This window comes from Eulemur rufifrons, chromosome 2, assembly GCF_041146395.1.
Source record: "Eulemur rufifrons isolate Redbay chromosome 2, OSU_ERuf_1, whole genome shotgun sequence".
In the NCBI taxonomy this organism is placed as follows: Eukaryota; Metazoa; Chordata; class Mammalia; order Primates; family Lemuridae; genus Eulemur; species Eulemur rufifrons.
The window spans coordinates 112,705,304-112,728,148 of NC_090984.1; the positions used below are offsets into that span (position 1 = coordinate 112,705,304).

Consider the following 22,845-nt stretch of genomic DNA (forward strand, 5'->3'; position numbering starts at 1 on the left):
TAACTGGTGCCCATCAAGTCAAGAAGGAAAAATATATTCCATGTGTTCTGCCCCAGTGATCAAGCATATTAATGAGCAATTAATCTCTTTTCCTGCAAAATAAGCCAAATCTCAAATCACCTTTAGATCCTGGGGCCAAAGCAGCTCTTTTTATAGCATAGGTCTTGAGACATCTTTCAAAGGAGTCATCCCAAAGAGCTACCACACCATCTTTTCCTCCAGTCACAAATCCCTATCAAAATAAAAGGTTCAAGTTAATAAATATCTAAATATTTAAGAAAACAATAACCTCCTTTATATTGAAAAATTGTAGAGGAAAGAACATAGCCAAAAATTACAGCTCGTAAAAAATAGGAATTAGCATAAGAATCCATTGTTTTTGTTTTTTTATTTTTAATTTTTTTAGAGACAGGATCTCACTATGTTATCCAGGCTGGAGTGCAGTGGCGCAATCATAGCTCACTGAAACCTCCAACTCCTGGGCTCGAGCAATCTTCCCATCTCAGCTTCCCAAATGGGTAGGACTATAGGCACATTATCATGCTCAGCTAAGTTTTTTATTTTTTGTAGAGACGGGGTCTTGTTATGTTGCCCAGGCCAGTACTGAACTCCCGGACTCAAGTGATTCTCTCACCTCTGCCTCTCAGAGCACTAGGATTATAAGAATGAGCCACTGTGCCCAGACTCCACTGTTTTTAAAAATATCAACATGGAATCTGTAATAATATTTAGAGGGATGCTAAACATTTTTATTTTTAGGGTAGGACTTTAAAAACAGTTTCTAATTTGGAACCACAAGTTAGATCTACCACTTTCAGTAAGTTACATATATCCTCCTGGAGTCTTCATAACCTCAACCTTTAAAAAGAGGAAATAATAATGATACTTGATAGGATATGGTGATTATATATAAACACTTAAGAATAATTTTTGACTCATGGTAAGGGCTTCATAAATATTAGGTTAAATTTTTTTTAAACCACAGACCTATTTTATTCTTGGTTCAGGAATTTGAAAAGAGAGACTAAACAAGGTCAAGGTGATCCTTGCCCACAGACTATTATTGGGTGATCCAGCCAAGTAGAAAGGCAATGTTCCTTTACTTCTGACAGTGGTCTGTACTCCGTGATCAAATTATGTTTAAATTAACATCTCTTTAGGTTACTTACTTTTTCCAATGCATGCATACTGAACACTGGCCCATCATGTGCTTTAACTGTTTTTACAAGAAAGACATCTCTCCAGATACACACATCTCCTGTGGATGTTCCAGAAAAAGCCATCTCTTCAGTCCATCCGTATACTGCACACATCATTGTGTCACTTTTCCCCAGTGTGCCTATGTAGCCTTTTCTTCCAATCAATCCTCCCCCTGGTTCACAAAAATATTATGAAAAGTACCACTTTCAAAATGTACACCATTATAAAGAAGCAAAATTTATTTTCTATTGTTGTTGTTTGAATAGAAAGACATGCAACAATAAGGAGAATTAAAAAGAAAAATACAGGTGTCTCAATAAGTGATTTGGGCAACATTTTGCCCGCCTGCGTTTAGGCTATAGATTTTTGGATAAATAAAGACATGGACTAAGTCAGTTTTAATTCCCTTCTTCACTCCCTGCTATTCTGGATGTGATGCTGATTATTCTCATGTATGCCTTTATACATATCTTACTACATATTTATGAATTTCTTAAGAATATATTATTTTCCATTTTCCCATGTTTTAAAATTTTCTATAAATATCATCCTGCATATATTCTTTTACAACTTGCTTTATTCACCAGTGATTTGGCATAGAGTTTTATACATGTTCATTTTTACCTCTAAAGAACTCATTTTCATAAACATAGCACTTTTGATATTTTTCAAAATTTTTATTATGACATATTTAAGAATACAAAAAGGTATTTAAAAAAAACCCAAATACAATGAATGCTTGTATATCCACTACTAACCTACAAAAGATACCAAAGTAATTAAAATATCATGCCAATCCCATTTCCCTTCTTCACTCCCTACTATTTTGGACGTGATGCTGATTATTCTCATGTATACCTTTATACATATCTTACTACATATTTATGAATTTCTTAAGAATATATTATTTTCCATTTTTCCATGTTTTAAAATTTTCTACAAATACCATCCTGCATATATTCTTTCACAACTTGATTTACCAATGATTTGGTATAGAGTTTTATACACGTTGATTTTTACCTCTAAAGAACTCATTTGTATAACCATATAGCATTCCATTATATAAACATACCATGCCTTATCCATTGTCTTATTAATGGTTATTTAAGTTGCTTTCAGGTTTTTACTATAGAAAACAATGCTGCTTTAAACATTCTTGAAAGGGCCTCTTCTATATAAGTGCAAGAGTTTCTTTAGGAATGCCTTGGAATGGTCATAGGGTAATGTGCAAAAGGAAAAACATACAGATAAGAAAGGTACCAACTCCTGACAAATCGTTCTCCAAAGTTGATATATCAACTTACATTCCCACTAACAGTGAAAAGTTACTTGAATTTTAGAAATGTCTTCACTAAATTTAATCTTTTCTAATAAATGTTTCACTTCTTCCTATGTTTACATATTTTTTCTGAAAGGTTTAAATTTATTGAGACTTTGATGTCACACTGCTGGAATTTATAAGTGTACTATTCTATTTGAAAAAGAGACAATAATTTTTATTTTAAAATGTGGACTTCCTCCACATTCACAATTACAAATTACTAAAGTAATATAACGTTCCATGTTTGCATCATTTTATAGCATATAAAGAATTTCTACAAAATTTTTCATTTTCAGTTTAGAATACAAAATACGTATTCAACAGACAGGAGTCTAGATATCACTTGATTAATCTCATTATCAAATCCTTTTTTTATATCTTCTCATGGTATGCTTTTATTTTTTTTCTATATTCTGATTTTTATTATTTTTTAATTTTTTATTGATACATAATAGTTGTACATATTCATGGAGTATATGTTATATTTTGATACAAGCATATAACATAAAATGATCAAATCAGAGTAACTGGGACATGATTCACCTGAAACATTTATCATTGCTTTATGTTGGGAACATTTGAAAACTTCTAGCTATTCTGAAATATAATAAATTATTGTTACCTATAGTTGCCCTATCAAATCCTTTTTATAAACATGAATACTATGTAAATGCAGCTAATAAACAGTGATAAAATAAATCTTACATTTGTTCAAAAAACATCAAGACAATAAATCACTTGTAAAAAAAAATAAACTTATTTTGGATTATTTTAGATTTCCAGAAACGATGCAAAGATAACTCATTCAGTTTTCACCAGTGTTAACATCTTATATTACCATAGACCACTTGTCAAAACTAATAAATTAACAGGTCTAAATCATTACCATAAACTGAACTCCAGACTTCATTCAGATTTGATCAATTTTTCTCAAAACGTCCCTTTTCTGTTCCAGGATCCAGTCCAGGGTAATACACTGCACTTAGCTAAATTACTTTTTAAAGTAATAATTTCTTAAATTTCAAAGGCGTGAAAAGAAGCACTTCCTTACCTGCTCTCCGCCAAAATTTCATGTGTTTAATTCCAGCTGTAATTAGTTTATCAGGTACATAGGGGTTCATCTTTACAACAAAAATCTTATCTTTACTTCCTCTGAAACAAACACCAATATGTGTTAGCTCTGAAGATTCATCTTTCCTGTAATAATCTTTTGCCTAATCCATACCCTATCTTGGTTACTCCATTCACTAAATATTTGTCTTCCACTTGTCTCTCAGATTTGGGCTGTGTAATCATGCATTTGTACATTTGGTCTTTTGTTATCATTTTAATATGTTAACTGTTCAACAAAATCTCAGAAGATAGGAACAGTAAAAATTCAACTGCTTTTGTACAGCATCTATAATACCTACTATAGTACTATGCATAGGGAATGTGATTTGTGGTATGAATGAGGTAAAGAAATTCTTCTTATAATACTTTGTTATAGCTTAATATAGCCTTTCCAACTATGAAGTTCCTCCTAAACTATCATCTATTTGGGCATTATCTATATACTCTGTAAAAAGTATTTATCTATATTTTAAAAGTGCTTTAACGTCACTTTAAAGATGCTAAAAAAACTCTAACACTGTTGAATATTTCTTCCTTTAAAGAATTGTTAATATTTTTATTCTAAAAATAATATATGCTCATTGTAAAAAACATAGAAAAAGAAAAAATATAAAAAAAAAACATATAACTTCTTTGTGATATATATGTATGTGTATCTTCTTTCACTTAAAAATGTAAGTATTTTATCATGCTCTCCAATGGCTATAAAATAGCCTATCATACAGAATTCACTCTCTGTACATGAACATTTCAAATAACAGCTATTTCCAATGCCATATTATAGTCACATTAAAAAGTAGGTTCAAAGGATATGTCTACAAAGGAATCCTGAAATCATTTGATTATATTATTTATTTATTCAATGGTAATAAAGATGGCAGCAATAAAAAAAAGTTAATATTTGCTTCATTTCAAAATTGTTTTAATTTAAAAAATTCTAAGTACAAAGTAATTCCAGTATTTTGCTACTGTGATATCATTTTTCCCTACCTTGCTATTGAAAGTTTCTCTCCCTTCTTCCAGTCCCACAGCACAATAGTGTGGCTATCATCTATTCCAACTGAAGCCAAACGTTTCCCATCCGCTATGAAAATTGATCAGAGAGATATACTGACCATTAACATTTGGAAGATAAAAAACATTCAGCATATATTCTAAACCCACACAGTATATTTAAAATTTGATAAAATAATGTTAAATGTTAGGCATGCGTACTAACATTTACATAACATTTAACATAACAGGCTATAAAAAGAACCAGAATTTATAAGGAGGGGGAATAAATGTTTCTCAAATCCTCTAAACATATCTGTTGTCATCTCACCTGATCTCATTTACCTTATGTATCTATCAGATTGGGATGGGGGAAGGGAAAGAGATAAGAAAACCAGAAAAAAATAGATTAAAAAATGAGAAGGAAAAGCAAATTAAGGAGGGGACTTAAAAAATTTACTTCAATTAAATTTACCATAAGAACTCTATTGTGATATAAGAACTCTGAGTGATTATTAAAAGTTAATCAGATGAAAAATATGTAGATTACAACAACAGGTTGCTATTAATATGACTGCTTTTAGTGAAGGCCAATTATTTTAGTTAGTATCAAGCAACACAATACATTACACAAATTATTGAGACAAATGACTGATGAGACATGCTGATGGGTGTGCATGTTTATAGGTTGTAAAGGCTCAGACTAAAGAAAATGTGTTTCACGTTGCCACACTTTTTGCAAACCTAAATAAGTTCCTCACTGTTCCAACGGTATTTTTCTTGTTGATCCACTTAGTTTGCAATTCATTTTCTTGTTTCATGACTGTTAGCAAATCCTTGAATATGTATATATGTTTTCCCCCCAGGCTCCACTATGGATAATGTACCACTTTAGTCACAGCAGCAAAAAGCACTAATTCGCTGTTTCTTAATACATGATTCTCTAGTAATGGTATTTTCTCCTTCTTCCTTACCCACACTCTAGCTTTTGGTGTGGATCTAGCTGTAGCTGTTAAACTTTTAAATATACAGCAAAGTGCTAACATGATCTAAAATTATTTTTAAAAGACAGCTTAAAACTGTCATTTTATAGAAATGTCTAAGACAAGTAGTTCAGTTCTCAACTCTTTCTTTTTTAGCCTTTTACCCTAAACATTTTCAAAGTTTACTCTGTGGCTATAAAACATTAAATAAGATCAGCATTTGCCCAAAGTGGGAGATATTATATGTACTACTTATAGCAACTGAAATGATTTTAGGTGTTATGTAGACAAACATGTTTTATTTTAATAGAAACATACTAATTTTAATGGGTATAAAATTATACTCATAAAGTAGCCAGCAAATCCACACTTTCACAGTTGTATTTGATTAAGACATAACTTATTATGAATACTTGATAAAAACTGTGAAAGTCACAGCTAAAAGACAAGTTTAGGTGACACTGACTTAGATTAAAATGCTATGTACTGCCTCTGCATTTTGATCAGTCTTACTGAGATAGCAAACAGCCTTACCTGAGAAATCAACAGCACAAATACCATATTGGTGACAGCCCTTTAATATCGACAATGGTTTAATGGTCTCTGTATCCCATATGTGAATTGAGGGATCCCTACCTACCTAAAATAGAAAGAATTATAAAAGTCATTATATACAATTATTTATTTTTATGTCTATTAAAAGGAAATAAAACAAGAGAATTTACAGCCTTTGATTATTTGCTGTAAAAAATATAAAGCAGACTGATATTTTTTTCTTACATTTGTTCAAAAGCTAGTGAGGCCAGGCTCAGGGTTTCTAGGAATGTTCTAGAATATGTGACACTTATCCTATACTTAATCAATACAGATAATACATGCTTACTGAGCACTTATTGGCAGGATTTCTGTGCTAGATACAATGAGCACTAAAACACTCAGATAACTTTGGCAAACTCAATGGGAAAACAGGACATTTTCAATTAATATGAACACCTGGTAATATATGCTTAATGAGAATGAAAATGTTGTGGAGAGACACCTCAGGAAGAATAGGTACTAAAGCTGGACCTTCAGAAAGTGCAGGACTTATTCACAAAGAGAAGCAAGCAAGCACATTCTAGACTAGGGTAATGGCAAGCAAGCACATTCTAGACTAGGGTAATGGTGTAAACAAAGATTCAGAGGGGTTTAAAACATCAAGCATGTAAACAAGACCCTGAAAAGACAATTTTACTGTTGTAGCACTCTGTCCTTTGTCTTTTAACTTGATTTATGATGTTCACTAATGCACTATCTATTCTTAGTTATTCCTCTAGACGCAAGTAATCACTTTCTTTAACTATAAGCATAAAGAGATATAGTATCTTTATATATAAAGAAAACTCCTGAAATAATATGGCTGTCAATTATACTTAATTTTGAGATTGATTTTATATAAAGACATAATAAAAACCAATACCACAACTTGCCAATATTTCATTAAGTTATTCAGAAGTTATTTAGCCAAACATTACCAGTGACTTCTAAGTTCTCTTTTCATGTAATTTTTATAGAATTTGATACTTCTGATGATTTTACAGTACTATTCTCTCCTGGTTCTCTGGTCTCCTTGACTTACTACTGAGTTTCCTTCACAATTTCATCACCTGTTACTTAAATACAAACCTCCCCCAAGATTCTATCTTTAATTCTACAGTCTTCTCATTGTGCATTTTTGCCCTGCAGTATCTCACTTTCACAGTTTCAATGGTTAAATCAAAAAATCACTCCCAAATCCTACTCCCTAATCATTCCTTTCCTTCTGAACCCAAGACTTACATTTTCAATTGTCTACTGGACATCTCACTTGGAAATGATGACGATGAGAATGATGATGACCAACATTCACTGAGAACTGACTTATATGCTAGAAACTGTTCTAAACACCTTACAAAGATTGACTAATTGAATAATCACAACAACTCTATAAGATAGACACCAACCATATCCTTACTTTAAAAGATGAGGAAACAGGAGAAAGGTTAGGTAATTTGCCCACAGCTAATAAATGGAGAGTTTAGATGTGAACATCATATTCAGTGCTGGCTGAAGTACAGAGTATTATTAAAGCACACTTTGGGGGTCTCACTCAGGGATGAAGAAGAGGAGGGAGAGGTTGGGAAAGTTCTCAGATATGTTACTTAGCCTAAGTCTTAAAAGGTGGAGTAGGAATTAGATAAAGTTGGAGGGTTGAATAGAAGTGAAGGGGAAGAGTTTTCCAAGAGAAGGGAACTAAGTAAAAGATGTGACAGCATTATACATGTTGGACAAATTCTAAATAGCTCATAAGGCAAGAACATAGTTTACATGGAGGCAAATAGTAAGAGATAAAAACGAGGTTGCAGAGTTAGGCTAAGTTAAATGCCTTGAAATGCATGCTAGTGTGTTTAGACAGCCTAAAAGCTACTAATAAACATTAAGGAATTTTAAGTCTTTTAGAAAGATTACTAGTGGATCAAGAAAATAGACAGGGGGTAAATAACTTAAGGCAGGAGACCAGTTAATTGGCTACAACAATGGTTCAGAAATTATGAAGCACTGATTGTCAGTGAACATATGGAAAAATTAAAAAATAAAACAATCCGAAGAAAAGAATATTCAAAATAGAGAATCAAGATATATTCAGATCAAAGAATGGGTGCAACTCCAGGACTGACTGGCTATAGGGGCTGACGAACAAGAAGGTTGACTCACAGGTTTAGATAATCAAGTTATATGGTGCCATATTCTAAGTAGGAAACATACAAGGATAAGCAGGTTTGGAAGGAAAGATTCATCTCCATTTTATCTCCATTTTAGACATGTTGAATCTGAGCTGCCCATAAGACATCTAAATGAGTACATTTTTAATGAATTTTTAGTAAATTACATATACACACAGTAATTCGTCCAACTCTTATACTAGATTGTGAGCAGTGGCAGCCAGTCTGATTTGCCTTTATGTTCCCCCAAAACACTTAATGGTTTCAAATAGGAAGCACTGAATAAATATTTGCTGAATTAGACAAAATTTTCAAATTATGGTTCAGTTAGTCAAGATACTCAAGTTGAAATACATAAATAAATTGCCAGGTAAGTTTCATTCAGGTTCTTTCATCTCCAATTAAAATCACAGTTCCTGACAATGGATCGTTCTTTGTATTCTATTCTCCAAAAAATGTAAGACAAAACACTCTTTAGATTTCTTATCTAAATTTCAAAACACTCAAGATACTTCAGAAGAACTTTTCAGTATGAACAATTTTAACACAATTAATTAATTAATTAATTTTTTGAAACAGAGTCTTGCTCTGTTGCTCGGGCTACAGAGTGCCATGGCATCAGCCTAGCTGACAGCAACCTCTAACTCCTGGGCTCAAGCCATCCTCCTGCCTCAGCCTCCTGAGTAGCTGGGACTACAGGTGTGCACCACCACTCCGGGCTAATTTTTTCTATTTTTTGTAGAGACAGGGTCTCTCTCTTGCTCAGGCTGGTCTCGAACGCCTGAGCTCAAGCTATCCTCCCGCCTCAGCCTCACAGAGTGCTAGGATTATAGGCATGAGCCACTGCTCCTGGCCAATTTATTTTAGAAGTCTAAAACTTTATACAGGTGGGACTGGTTGGTTATAATATAACACAGGAAAGAAGTGGAATACACTGGGAGAAGAAGAAGAGGCAGCGTGAGCCTGTGACTTGGGAGACAAACTTTGCATCTACAGTGCCTAAGCAGAAATGCTGTTGTGTAAGCAAAGCCAGAAGCACAGGAGCTATGGCTTATTGGGTATCCAGATATGTCCTGTGGCATACTGACTTTTTATTTAATCTGACCTGAATTCCCTAAAATCCAAGGATCATGGTAGTAAATGGCCACTTTTTACACTGCCTTCATCCCAGTAGTACTAGAATAACTTTCAAATTCCTTGCCATAGCACATGAGTATATAACTGACTGTGCTTCAGGAGGAATCATTTATATAAACTAAAGGTAAATGTTGCCCCTGAGCCCTCCACCTATCCTTTTGATTAGTTCTTCCACTAATGTCCATTGTGCACTCTAAGATTTACACACTGTGGGCTACTCACATTTTTTAAAATAAGCTGCACTTTTTTTTTGCTCCACTTTTACACATGATATAATACACTTAGAAAGCTTCCTTCAATTTCCTCTCTGCCAGATAAACTACTCAGCTCAAATGTCATCACCTCTATGAGGGTTTCCCCAATTCTACTGGGCACAATCAGTCCTTCATTACACTGCTACCAGACTTTGTACGTACATTAAAAGGCAGGGTGATTTTGTCTCCCACAAGATATCTGGTACTGTCTGAAGACGTTTTGGTTGTCACAATTCAGGGGGGTGGGTGTTACTGGCATCTAGTGGGTAGAGGCCAGGGATGCTGCTAAGCATCCTACAGCACACAGGTCAGCCTCCCACAACAAAGAATTATCTGGCCTAAAACATCAATAGTGTTAAGGTTGAGAAACCCTGATCTATACTTAAAATACCGTATCACAGCTTTTCTTGCATTTATGTCTTCCTCCTCAAAATATGAGTTTTACACCATGGCAAGAGGATATCTTATATCTTTATATTCCCAGCACATTTCCTGGTACATAGAATGTGCTTGATGAATGTTTTTGGAATGAAGGGAAGAAAGGAGGGAGAAAAAGGAGGGAGAAAAAGGAGGGAGGGAATGGGAGAAGAGGAGAGAAAGGGAGAAAGAGCAAGGGGAGGCACAAAGAAAGGGAGGAAGGAAGAAAGAAAAAAGGGAAGAGTTTTCTCTCCTTTCAGGGAAGCTATATAGGATGATGCAAGTCTAACCTAACTTTAAATTAAAACAAATGTCTAACCTATCTGACTTATTGTCACATAGTCTTTCAAAGGAGCCTACCTGGCCTGTTGCCACATAGTCTTTCAAAGGATGAATAGCCAGGCAGAGAATATCATCATCGTGACCCAGGTAAAAACGCTGTGTGTTCTGTTGTCGATTATAAATGACACCAACTGCAGCCACATGGTACACAATTTCACCAATTTGAGTGTAAAACAAATTACTTCGACAGTCATAACCTCTGTAACTAATAGAACAAATAAATCATATACAATTAATTTTTGCCTTTATCTGATCAACACAGGATATACAGAGAAGTACCTTTTAGGTTAGTCATTCAATTCCCAGTTTTACAGGACACTGAACAATTAAAGAAAATACTACAATCTCATATCCCATAAACTTTTATGAACTGCTTTGATTACAAATAGCTAAATCCAAGCTATAACATTGAATGAAAAAAACAAGGTACAGAAATGTATAGTATATTGTTACTTACATAAGTATAATGTTAAATTTATATACTATAAAACAAAACAGTTGCTTTTTATAAGTAAAAAGGTATAGAAAAGAACATATATTTGTATTAGTTTGTATATACATAAATATTTCTGAAACTAAGTAATAGTTATTACCTAGGGAGGGGGGGAATGATGGCTGGAAGGCCAGAGGTAGGAGGAAGATTTTAAAACTATATCCTTTTATACATATTGTTAAACCATGAGCATATAATATATATTCCAAAAATGAGTTTAAACAATAAGTTAAAAATATGCTCATCCAGGAAAAAGTAGTCAAATCTTAAAATGGTCAATATAATTCCACTTATGGAAACCTTGTTCTGTACTTCAAAGAAATCCAATTCATTAAACACAACTGCACAGAAATACTGCCTGTTTTAATGCTGGAGGAAAAATACTTTTACTAAGTAAATTTTTTTCAAATTCTTGAAAAATATTATGAGTTAGGTAAGAAAATGAGTGCTGGCTGAGAAGTAGGACAGAGTGGGATTAGAAAATCTGTTCCTGCCAAGCTGAAATGTGAGACCTGTATTGCCAGATGTTGTAAGAGAATCCAGAAACTATATTTTACTGAAATTAAAATAAGAAGGCCAGGCCCAGCGTGGTGGCTTATGCCTGCAACCCCAGCACTTTGGAAGACTGAGGTGGAAGGATCCTTTGAGGCCAGGAGTTCGAGACCAGCCTGAGCAAAAAATAGAAACATCATCTGGGCGTGGTGGTGCATACCTGTATTCCCAGCTACTTCGGAGGCTGAGGCAGTAGGATTGCCTGAACCCAGGAGTTTGAGGTTGCAGTGAGCTATGATCATGCCACTGCACTCTAGCTTGGATGACAGAGTGAGACTCTGTCTCAAAAAATTAAAAAAAAAATAATAAAAATAAATAAAATAAAATAAAATAAGAAGGCCAAAATACTAAGGTAAAAAAGGTCACAATATCATTCCAAATTAGACATATTTAAGGGAGATGATTATCTCTGAAATTTGACTCATTTTAATTTGTTTAAAGACAAGAGATCCATTTCTATAAATATAAAACTTTCGTAAACATTTATTTTTTTATTCAAGAAACACTTCTTAGTGCTTATGATGTGCCAGACAATGTTGTAAGCCACCACTAGCATTGCCTTATTTACTCCTCATCAGAACCTTACAAGATAGGTCCTATTATCTCCATTTTACTGACAAGGGAACAGAGGCACAAAGAAGTTAAATGACTTGTTCAAAGTCACACAGCTAGTAAGTGTGCACCAAAATTCAAAATCATAAATGAGAAATAGTTATTTTATACCCATGAACAAAGTGTAATCGAATACTATTTCCTGGAGGCCGCTCTCTTCTTTTAGAAGTAGCACTTTTTTGTTTCTCTTTGCATTGTTCTTTAAGCTGAGGTAGATCTTCTTTGTAAACCTTTAAAAAATGTATATAAGTAGAAATATTCTTAGAACATATATTAATGAAGGTGTTCATTTACTCCTAACGTAACTTTCAGACATTGTGGTTAGTGTTGATCAGCTTTAACAATTGCCTTAAATGAGAGGGCACTTTATGAAATTTACTTCCTTGCAAAGAACAAACTAATTCACGTTCTCTATGTATCACAATGAAAAATACATATTTAGCATTATAGGAAATCTTTACATTTTATTAGAGAATATTTTTAAGGGAATAAATTTGAGTGCACTGTGACAAAAGTCTATAGGCAAACAATGCAGGCATACTTAGTACATCAAGCATTTAATATGAGAGAACATTTTATACAATTGTGCTTTAACACTTAAAGGGGAAAACTGAAATAGTCACACATTGCTTGGGAAATTAAAGCCACTAAAGATAACAATAGGTGACTAACAGAGAGCAAGATAAAGAAGAAATTGGACTTTTCTGGGAAAAATCATGTGATAATAGAAAATTACCTGCCGACAGTAGGTGAGCTGTGTCTCTTGTTCAATTTCAGAATCCAGTTCTGGAACATCAGACAGATCTGAATCTGATTCATCACTATTGGAGTCAGCCAGACTTTCTGTAATTTTTATAAATGAAACATTACTTGTTTAAAGAAGATTCATTTTCAAAATAGCACTGTGAAATTAATGATTAAGAGCTACGTGAATTGACATGCAGACAAGCCATAAAACAATCAGATGAAATTAGCTATTCAAGTGACACAGATGTCAGTAAACTGTACTACAGATTATCTTCCTCTAAACTCACTGCAAACTCAACAGCTCCTTTAAATCCCTTCACTGGCTCCTGAATGACTGCTACATCAAATTTAAATGTCTGTACAAATATAAGTGAACATAACCTATAATTAGCATGAAAAATGGCTTAACCAGTCTGAGCAAGAGTGAGACCCTGTCTCTACTAAAAATAGAAAAATTAGCCGGGCCGGGTGTGGTGGTGTGTGCCTGTAGTCCCAGCTATTCAGGAGGCTGAGGCAGGAGGATCACCTCAGCCCACGAGTTTGAGGTTGCTGTGAGCTAGGCTGATGCCCTGGCACTGTACTCAGGGCAATGGAGTGAGACTCTGTCTCAAAAAAAAGCTTAAAAATACTACACACAATAGGTGAATTGACAGTAGAGAATTTTTCTTTGTTAAAAAATCACACAGGCCGGGCACGGTGGCTCACGCCTGTAATCCTAGCACTCTGGGAGGCCGAGGTGGGTGGATCGTTTGAGCTCAGGAGTTCGAGACCAGCCTGAGCAAGAGCGAGACCCCATCTCTACTAAAAAATAGAAAGAAATTATATGGACAGCTAAAAATATATATAGAAAAAATTAGCCGGGCATGGTGGTGCATGCCTGTAGTCCCAGCTATTTGGGAGGCTGAGACAGGAGGATCCCTTGAGCTCAGGAGTTTGAGGTTGCTGTGAGCTAGGCTGACGCCACGGCACTCACTCTAGCCTGGGCAACAAAGTGAGACTCTGTCTCAAAAAAAAAAAAATCACACATAGGAAACCTAGATACCCATCTCCCAGAGGATACACTGTTTTGTTTTGCTAATATAACTGTTCCTTCACTAATCATTTGATAGATTAGTGCAACCAAAAGTACTTTGTATTCCACACTCTGTGACATCTGACTTTAAACATATAGACATATATTCTAATTTGAAATTTCTGCTAATAACAAACCATACTGCTAACTTATAAGGCCTGATTGCACTTCAATATAAAATTGTTATTTGGGGATATTGAAGAGTTAACAGGGAACTTGTATAGGCAGTGTGTACTACTCACCTTGAGGTGCTATGTGAAGAGCATCTTTTAGTTTCCTTTCAGGAATAAATTTCCACTGAAAGACAGAGTGATCTGCTCCACCAATAGAAATAACCCACTGATAATCATGTGACCATCTGACGTTAGTTACATGAGCTGAGTGGCCAATATATTTTCTAAACTTGGCCCCTATAACAAAAATATATTTGTAAACTGATAAATGCCAACACACAAAAATACCATTTCAAATAACAATTTCTATATATGAACCATTGTATTGTCCCATTATCTCAATTATGAACAAATGGAAAAAATGCTGATTCAAAAGTTGATTGAATAAACAAATGAATGAATCTATATCAAAGAATGCAAATATTTCCTCTACTGATTTACAATATAATTTGGTAGGAACCAAAGGGCTGTGAGGCATTATCTTACTGCTTTGAGGAAAGCCTGGGGATCAAGTGTTTTCATATTAAGACATTTTTTAATGTTTTGGCCTGAGGCCTTTGGTCTTAAGTGAAATTCCAAAGTCTAGTCTACTGTACCCCTATCCCCACTATTCTCAACCCAAGAAGCCAGAGAATCCTTTTAAAACTTAAGACATCAACAAAATAATAGCAAACCAAATCCAGCAACACATAAAAAGGATTATATAACATAACTGAATTGGGCCAGGTTAGGGGTTCACACCTGTAATCCTGGTACTTTGGGAGGCTGAGGTGGAAGGATCACTTGAGCTCAGGCATTCGAGACCAACTTGAGCAAGAGCGAGACCTCGTCTCTACTAAAAATCAAAAAGTCAGCTGGGCGTGGTGGCACGGGCCTATAGTCCCAGCTACTTGGAAGGCTGAGGTAGGAGGATCACTTGAGCCTAGGAGTCTGAAGTTGCAGTGAGCTATGATGATGCCACTGCTCTCTAGACTGGGTGACAAAGAAAGACCCTGTCTCCAAGAAACAAAACAAATCAAAAAACCCATAACCAAATGGGATTTACGCCAGGAATGCAACATTGATTCAATACAAAAAAGTTAATCAATATAATACACCATATTAATTGAAATCAAATATGCCCAGTTGTCCCAATATCCTTTATAGTTATTTTTTAAATCCAGGTATTTTATAGAACATAGTTCAATTTGTGTTTGCCTGATGGATAAGATTGAGGTGATGTGTTTTTAGCATAGGCAATGTTGTATCCTTTTGGGTATATCACTTCAGAGAGCATCATCAGTTCTATAACCAGAGATGTTAATTTGTACCATCTGGCTAAGGTGGTATTTACTTGATTTCTCTAATAATAAAGGCATTGTTTAACTTTGTGGTTAATTTTTTAAAAATCTGAGTGATGGCCAGGCACGGTGGCGCATGCCTGTTATCCCAGCACCATGGGAGCCAAGGTAGGAAGATCACTTGGCTATCAATTAGGACCAACATCTCAGAGAAAAGATTTATAAAGGCAAGCTGTAATGGTCATAGAAGATTTCCTAATTTGAAAGAGGATGAAAATTCTTGGTAGAGATAAAGAAATATACTGAAATATTTATGTTTCAATGATCCCCTATCTTTTCTTTCTTTTTTTTTTTTTTTGAGACAGGGTCTCCTTCTGTTGCCCAGGCTAGAGTGCAGTGGTGCCATCATAACTCACTATAACCTTAAACTCCTGGACTCAAATGATCCTCCCACCTCAGCCTTCCAAGTAACTGGGATTACAGGTGCATGCCACCACACTTGGCTAATTTTTCTATTTTTTGTAGAGACAGGGTCTCACTCTTGCTCAGGCTGGTCTCAAACTCCTGGCCTCAAGCAATCCTCCTGCCTCAGCCTCCCAAAGTGCTAGGATTATAGGTGTGAGCCACTGTGCTCAGCCTCTAATTTGTTGTAACATATATTTTCATACAAAGCTAAAATGAACTAAATATCTTCAATAAATAACTTGAGGCAATATGACAAAAGACTTTTTTCCATTCAACTATGTTTTAATGACCTTAAAATTTCTAGATATGGGAATATATAAATATATGGGAATCTTTCTGATCCTAGTAAAACAAAGAATTTAAGACACAAAACACCACTAATCCATTAAAAAAAAGATAGATTTGACTACACTGAAATTAAGAAGTCAACAAAAGACATCATTAGAAAATAAAAAGACAAGCCACAAACTGGGAAAAGACATTTGTAATCCATAAAAATTACAAAGCATTTGTATCACTGGAATATATAAAATAACTTCGACAGACAAATAAAAGAAAAAATTCAACAGAAAAATAGGAAGGAGATATGAATCTGTGTTTGATAGAAGATGAAATGCAGAAGACCAAAGAATATTCAAAAAGATGGTCAACCTCGTTAGTATTTAGACAAATGTAAACAAAGACCACAAGAAAGAGGTTACTTAATATTTTGAAAGAAAAGATACCTTTTCTTAAACACGGATATCGGAATAATTTTACAATTCCATAGTCATCAGCTGTAACTAAAACTTGGCCAATATAATTTCCATCTACTGAATTTATATCATTAATATCTGAATACTTGGGCCAAATTCCATTTACTTCAAGGCCTGAAACACATGTCCATGAGGCCCAATGAACACCTTTTATTTCTTCTGTACTTGTCACTTCTTTTCCTCCTAAAAATAAATGAGAGTCTTAATTTAAGAATTTACTTCATCTGATTTTCACTCAAGCTTAAATGGTACCAATAACATGGTAAATTTCAAAATTTAAAATATTTTCCCACCCAGTTAGAGAAGAATACATAAATAAGTAGGTAACTTTGAGTAAGGAGAAGAGAAAACTGAATGCAAGAATTTTTTTTAAAAGTCACTACCAAAATTGTACTGATTTGGAGACACACACAGACTTGAACAATTAACTTATTAGCAGGCTCACCTAGGCGGAGAATAAAACTGAATTCTATTAAAATCATCATACAGATTAGTTACAACAGATAAGTTACAAGAAACGATAAAAGCTGTAAGACAGGAAAATCAGGTATTAAAAAAGGAAACCTAAGATACATAGTTCAGGAAAAAAGAGAGAACTGAAAAAGACCAAGAAGAAAGAATGAGTAGGGAGTAATATGTTTACATTAGGTAAGAGGGCTTTAGGATTCAGTCAATCTTCATTACAGATAGATTGATAATGAAAAACCTTTGGTGGGATACATTAATTTCATTACGTAGCTGTTGTTATTAAATAAGTTCTTGGAAGACAGTGACTAATTCACTAAGCATCATAATAAATAAAGTACTAAGAGGTAATAGTTTAATGATTCTTTTATTCTCTCTTTTTAAATCTTTAATTGCAACTTTGTTTCTCAAATTTAGGTTTGCTAGTTATATTATTAATATTTGCAAAGTTTATGTGAGGTAACCGCAAAAAGTCCAAATAATTTATGGTCACACATTTGTAGCAATTATATTTGTTTAATTAGCTTTAGCCACAAAAATTGCATTTTGACTCTCTAATATACAGAGGGACTTTGCCATATGCTATGGTACAGAATTCAATAAAAAGTGAGTCTGTCTTAGATCCTCCAGGCAAAGGAGTTTTTCTTAAGAACCAAGGGATTTACAATGGTGGTTGCCAAAGACTGGGAGAGGTAGGGGTTGTGGGGTGGATATTGGTCAAAGAGTACAAAGTTTCAGTTATGCAGAATAAGTCCTGGAGATCTAACATACAGCAGCTGACTATGGTAAACAATACTGTATGTTATGCTTGAAATTTACTAAGAGAATAGATCTTAAATGTTCTCATCACATGCAAAAAATGGTAACTATATGAAGTGACAGATATGTTGATTATCTTGATTGTGGAAATCATTTCACAATTATATGTGTAGCAAAACATGACACTGTGCATTGTAAATATATACAATTTTTATTAATATATGTCAACTGTACCTCAATAAAGTTGGAAAAATACCCAAAAGAATTTTAATAATAATAAGGCAGCCTTATAGAAAAGATCATAATGCTGGAAATATCAGCTCAGATCTTTGATTTCCCATAATCAAATGTAACTTACACTCTGCTTCTATTGAAACTCTGAAATATTATACAGGCCCTAAAAATTTATAAACTATATATAATTTACTAGAAATTTTTACCTGGCATCCTATAAAAAAGTCTTTTTCCATTTCCATCATTTGTCTGTAAATATCTGCTATCTGAGGACCAGTCCAGATGAGTGATGAAACTAAGCGATCCAACACATTCGCCAACTTTTTTATAACGCTGAGCAACTCCATAAATATCAACTGAGCTGTCATTGCATCCAACAGCAAGGTAAGTTCCATCTGGTGAATATTTTAACTCATGAATTGCCTCCTTCCTATCTTTAACATGTACAACTTCTGTCATATCTCTGTTACAAAGAAAAAAAATGATACTATATGAACAAAAGTCACACAACAGAATTTAGTCTTCAAACATGTCTAAAATGACAGTGAGGCTGTATCAAGTGTTTTAAACTATAAAATAAATGTAAATAAGACAAGTAGTATAAGTTCAGGAATAATTATTTTGCTGAACAGAAATACATGGGAAACTATATGCCAGCAGTACAGAAAAATGCTGAATTTCAGTTTCTAAATTACTTTAAGCATTTTAAAGATCCATATTAAATTTTTGGAGTCAATAAAGGAAATAAAGGACTAAAAGAAATAATGTCACAGATTTTTACAGTAAAAGTTCTTTGTAAATATTGAGTTTATGAAAAATGCTTAATTATAAACATGATAATGACCAAACAAATTTTTATAATGAGCCAAATGTGCAAAATTACATTCAGGAAACAAGAAAGGAGAAATTTATTCATATTACTTCAGTCATACATTTAAAAAATAAACATATATATCATATATAGCTATCACTAGTTATTTTTATTTCAACCTCTTGGACCTTTGTTAATAAAACACAAATTCATCCCTTAGGGACCATGTCAACCAGTGAAGTTGAACATTTTTTCCAATGATGCCTTACAGCTGAACTTCCAAAATAATACAAATACTTGTAATAATCATAAAAATGGATAAATACTTAGTTTAACACCACTGATTTTCCGAAGTTGTGTAGTTGGTGGAGAGGAGGAGGAAGAGTTGGGGAGAAGGATCCAGGGAGGGAGCAGGGGTAAGAGGAGGAGAGAGTTCCTATTTCCAATTAGTGTTAGGGACTCTGCTCTATATAATTTTGCCTCACTCATCTGAAATGCTTCAAGTAAATAATCTCCAAAACAGAAGTTTAAATGGATGTATCCCAATTTTGAAAGTTTCTAAATGTACAATTTAGAGCACTCAAACTCAAACTTCTTCCAGTAACAGAGTACTTACTTTGTTTTAGGTACCAGGGATACGAACGTGAACTCACCTTCTGTGACATGTGGATATAAAGTAATTATGATAAAATGTGGTGATTACTCAAAAAAAAAAGTGTTAAGTTCTACAAGAAATACTGAAAGAAGGATTAAGACTAGACTAAAGGTAGGAAGGGGCCAAGGAAGGGTGGTATCTCTTTTGAGCATAAAACCTGAGAAGCTGGCTAAGTATAAAAAAGAGGAGAGAGGGTTTTCCAGGAAAAAGACACAGCAGGAGCCAAGGCACAGCAGTATGCAAGTATGTGGCACCTTTGAGGGATAGCAATAATGTAATGTGGATACAAAAACAAGTGGGTAAAGTAGTTAGTGATTGATAGGGTTAAAGACATAGATTGAGGACAATCTGTGATGAATCTGGTATGTTACCAAGCAGTTTGGGCTTTACCATGGTGTTAATCACACAGAGAAAGATAAAAATCAGCCCCTTAACTGAAAAAGGGGACCAAAACAAATGAAGAAAACAGTATATATGAGAGAGTGCTGGCAATTCACAAAAAATTCATTTTCCTTTCTTCCTAGATCGAATTTTCCAGGCTCCTTTGCAGTTAGTTTAGCCATGTGCCTCAGTTCCAACCAAAGACAAGTGAGTGGAAATGATGTGAGCCATTTTCTAGCCGTGGGTTTTTAGGAAGCTGATATACCCGCTTCAAACACTCTTGCCCCTTCTGCTGGCTAGATGTAGATAGCTATGATGATGGGCCCTAGGGAGTGATGAAACTATGACAAACTGAAAGGAACCTGGGTCTTAGAGTTACCTGGGGAAGGAAAACCACTCATTGACTTTTGACTGTTACACGTGCAAGAATTAATCTTCAGTTTTATTTGAGCCACTACACAGCTACGGGCCAATTAATTACAGTAGTTGTGATTATTCTAACCAATGTAGTGTTAGAAATAGAAATAGAAAAGGAGCTCCGAGATAGATCCAAGATTATAATATTTAAAACCTCTGTACTTTTTTTAAAAAGCTTTCCTAGTTGACATTGCTTTTGCCTTAGACCCTGCAACTTGCAAAGTCCTCTTACTGAGGCCAAGAGCAGTGGCTCACGCCTGTAATCCTACCACTCTGGGAGGCCAAGGCGGGAGGATAGCTTGAGCTCAGGAATTCGAGACCGGCCTGAGCAAGAGCAAGACCTCATCTCTACTAAAAATACAAAAATTAGCTGGGTGTCATGGTGTGCACCTGTAGTCCCAGCTACTCAGAAGGCTGAGAGGCATGGGGATCACTTGAGCCCAGAAGTTCGAGGTTATACTGAGCTATGATCATGCCACTGTGCTACAGCCTGGGCAATAAAGCAAGACCCTGTCTCTTAAAAAAAAAAAAAAAAGTTAGTTTAAGAGAAAAATCTCAGCATATCCTGTTATAAAAATCTGTCTCAGAAAGAGAAGTATGCAAACATAGAAGCTGAGAAGTACAGGGGAACATGATGTATCTGAAAAAGTGAAAGAAGTTTTGTATAGATGAAAGAAAGAGATTGAGGTACAGAGAAACAGGCAGGAGAGATGTGCCATGTTAAGGATTATGAACTCCATTCTAAGGACAGTGCATACTTTAGAAAGTATCATACTTTAGAAAGAGGAAGAATCTAAGCAAATGTGTTTTTAAACAAATCACTTATCAATATAGAATGAAGAAAGGTCTTGAATGAAGCAAAACAGGAGATATGGAGACCACCAATACAATCAAGAGATGACATAAGGCTATGCAAGAGTACAGTGGTGAGAATGGAAGGAAGGAGATTAATTTGAGAGCTATTTAGGAAATAGACTTTCCAGAAGTCTGTGATTAAGCAGACAGAGCCGAAAGAGAAAAATGAATTAACGGTTTCTGGACTGGGCAACTGAGTGGAAGATCCTACCATTAACTGAGCTAGAGAAAAAAAGACTTTATAAGTATTTATCCTTGTAAACATGCAGTGGATCTACAGCAAATTTTTTAATGGTTGCATAGAATTCAACTGAATGCACCTACCTATAATTGCTTTAACAAATTCTTTCAACTTTTCTAATTACCCAAAGGAAGAGAGACAGGTATTTTTTTCAAAGCATAAAGCTATAAATAACAACAAAAACATTTCACCCAGTTTTAGTAGCCTCACGGTTGTTCAACGGCAAGGGATCGCTACTGAGAATCCATGCTACCAAGAAAAGGAAGTTGAGACCCAAATTTACAGCTCAAAATTTTAGGTATTAGTCTATTAAGCATTCTTAACCACTCAAACCAATGTTTTTCAGTTTATTTAATTTTCTAACAAAGCTATTCTTATAAATATATTTTATATTTAATGAAACTAGTATCTGAAATATATTGAAATTAATAAGAGGAGGAAAAAAGAATATGTGGATAAAAACATTGAGTATTACATATTCTATCTCACTGAACAGAAAATTACTGTTTCTATTTCTACCCTAATACCATACCTTACTCGAAGTACGGTGAATGAGCCATCCTTCATTCCAAGGGCAAGGTGGATTCCATCTGCATTTACGGCTGCACAACGAATCGGTTCTTCCATATTACACCTTGCTATTAATGCATGATCTACTAGGCTCCATATCCTATAACATTTAATTTAAAAAACAAAAAAAATAGTAAATTAATGCATGGTTTAAAAAATAATGACAGATTCTATGAAAAGATTTTGGTGAAAATAATAATCTTATTTTAAGTTAAGATAAATCTAGATATTTCAACTGTCTCTTTTGTAGCAAAGAATTCTTATCTATGAAAATGGAAATACTGCTGATGCTTAAAATGACTGAAGTTGATAGAATCTTTTACTTTTAAAACAATGCAGTGATGTTAATTCTTTTGAACCATTCATTTTAGACAGACGATTTATATCCTAATCAAAGGGAATATATATACACACATACATGCATATCCTTATATATGGTCTAACACTTAAAACTATTCCAATTCAAAATATGTTCCAGACTATGATGCTAGAAAACAACAAAAATGATAACTAGAAGATACCTACTGTTTGAAAATTAAGAATTATACTTCCAAATAACCTAAAGGAAAAGACGAAATCCTAATGAAAATTGGTTGATATGTTGAACTAAGTTATAACACAACCGCTCACATCAAAACTTGTGAAAGATAGCTGAAATAGTACTTAGGGAGAACTTATAGGAACTTTAAATGTGTATACAGTCAGCCCTCCATATTCATGGGTTCTGCATCCATGGATTCAACCAACTGTACATGGAAAATGTAGTTAAGACTATGATGATTGAGTCTGTACCAAACATGTACAGAC

The 22,845-nt window shown here is 34.3% G+C and overlaps 1 protein-coding gene across 5 annotated transcripts in view; it reads right to left on the bottom strand.

Moving 5' to 3' along the window:
• Positions 1 to 22,845, bottom strand: part of EML5 (EMAP like 5) — a 132,779-nt gene that overhangs the window by 64,033 nt on the left and 45,901 nt on the right. For all 5 annotated transcript variants that reach the window (XM_069489129.1, XM_069489121.1, XM_069489111.1 and 2 more), the window contains exons 8-19: positions 22,001 to 22,138; positions 18,315 to 18,571; positions 16,621 to 16,833; positions 14,220 to 14,387; positions 12,895 to 13,001; positions 12,270 to 12,388; positions 10,520 to 10,706; positions 6,145 to 6,250; positions 4,625 to 4,718; positions 3,573 to 3,673; positions 1,170 to 1,372; positions 121 to 232 (exon numbers count right to left, since the gene is read on the bottom strand). In XM_069489129.1, coding sequence (XP_069345230.1) covers positions 121 to 232; positions 1,170 to 1,372; positions 3,573 to 3,673; positions 4,625 to 4,718; positions 6,145 to 6,250; positions 10,520 to 10,706; positions 12,270 to 12,388; positions 12,895 to 13,001; positions 14,220 to 14,387; positions 16,621 to 16,833; positions 18,315 to 18,571; positions 22,001 to 22,138 — 1,805 coding nt within the window. The remainder of the gene's footprint in view (positions 1 to 120; positions 233 to 1,169; positions 1,373 to 3,572; positions 3,674 to 4,624; positions 4,719 to 6,144; positions 6,251 to 10,519; positions 10,707 to 12,269; positions 12,389 to 12,894; positions 13,002 to 14,219; positions 14,388 to 16,620; positions 16,834 to 18,314; positions 18,572 to 22,000; positions 22,139 to 22,845) is intronic.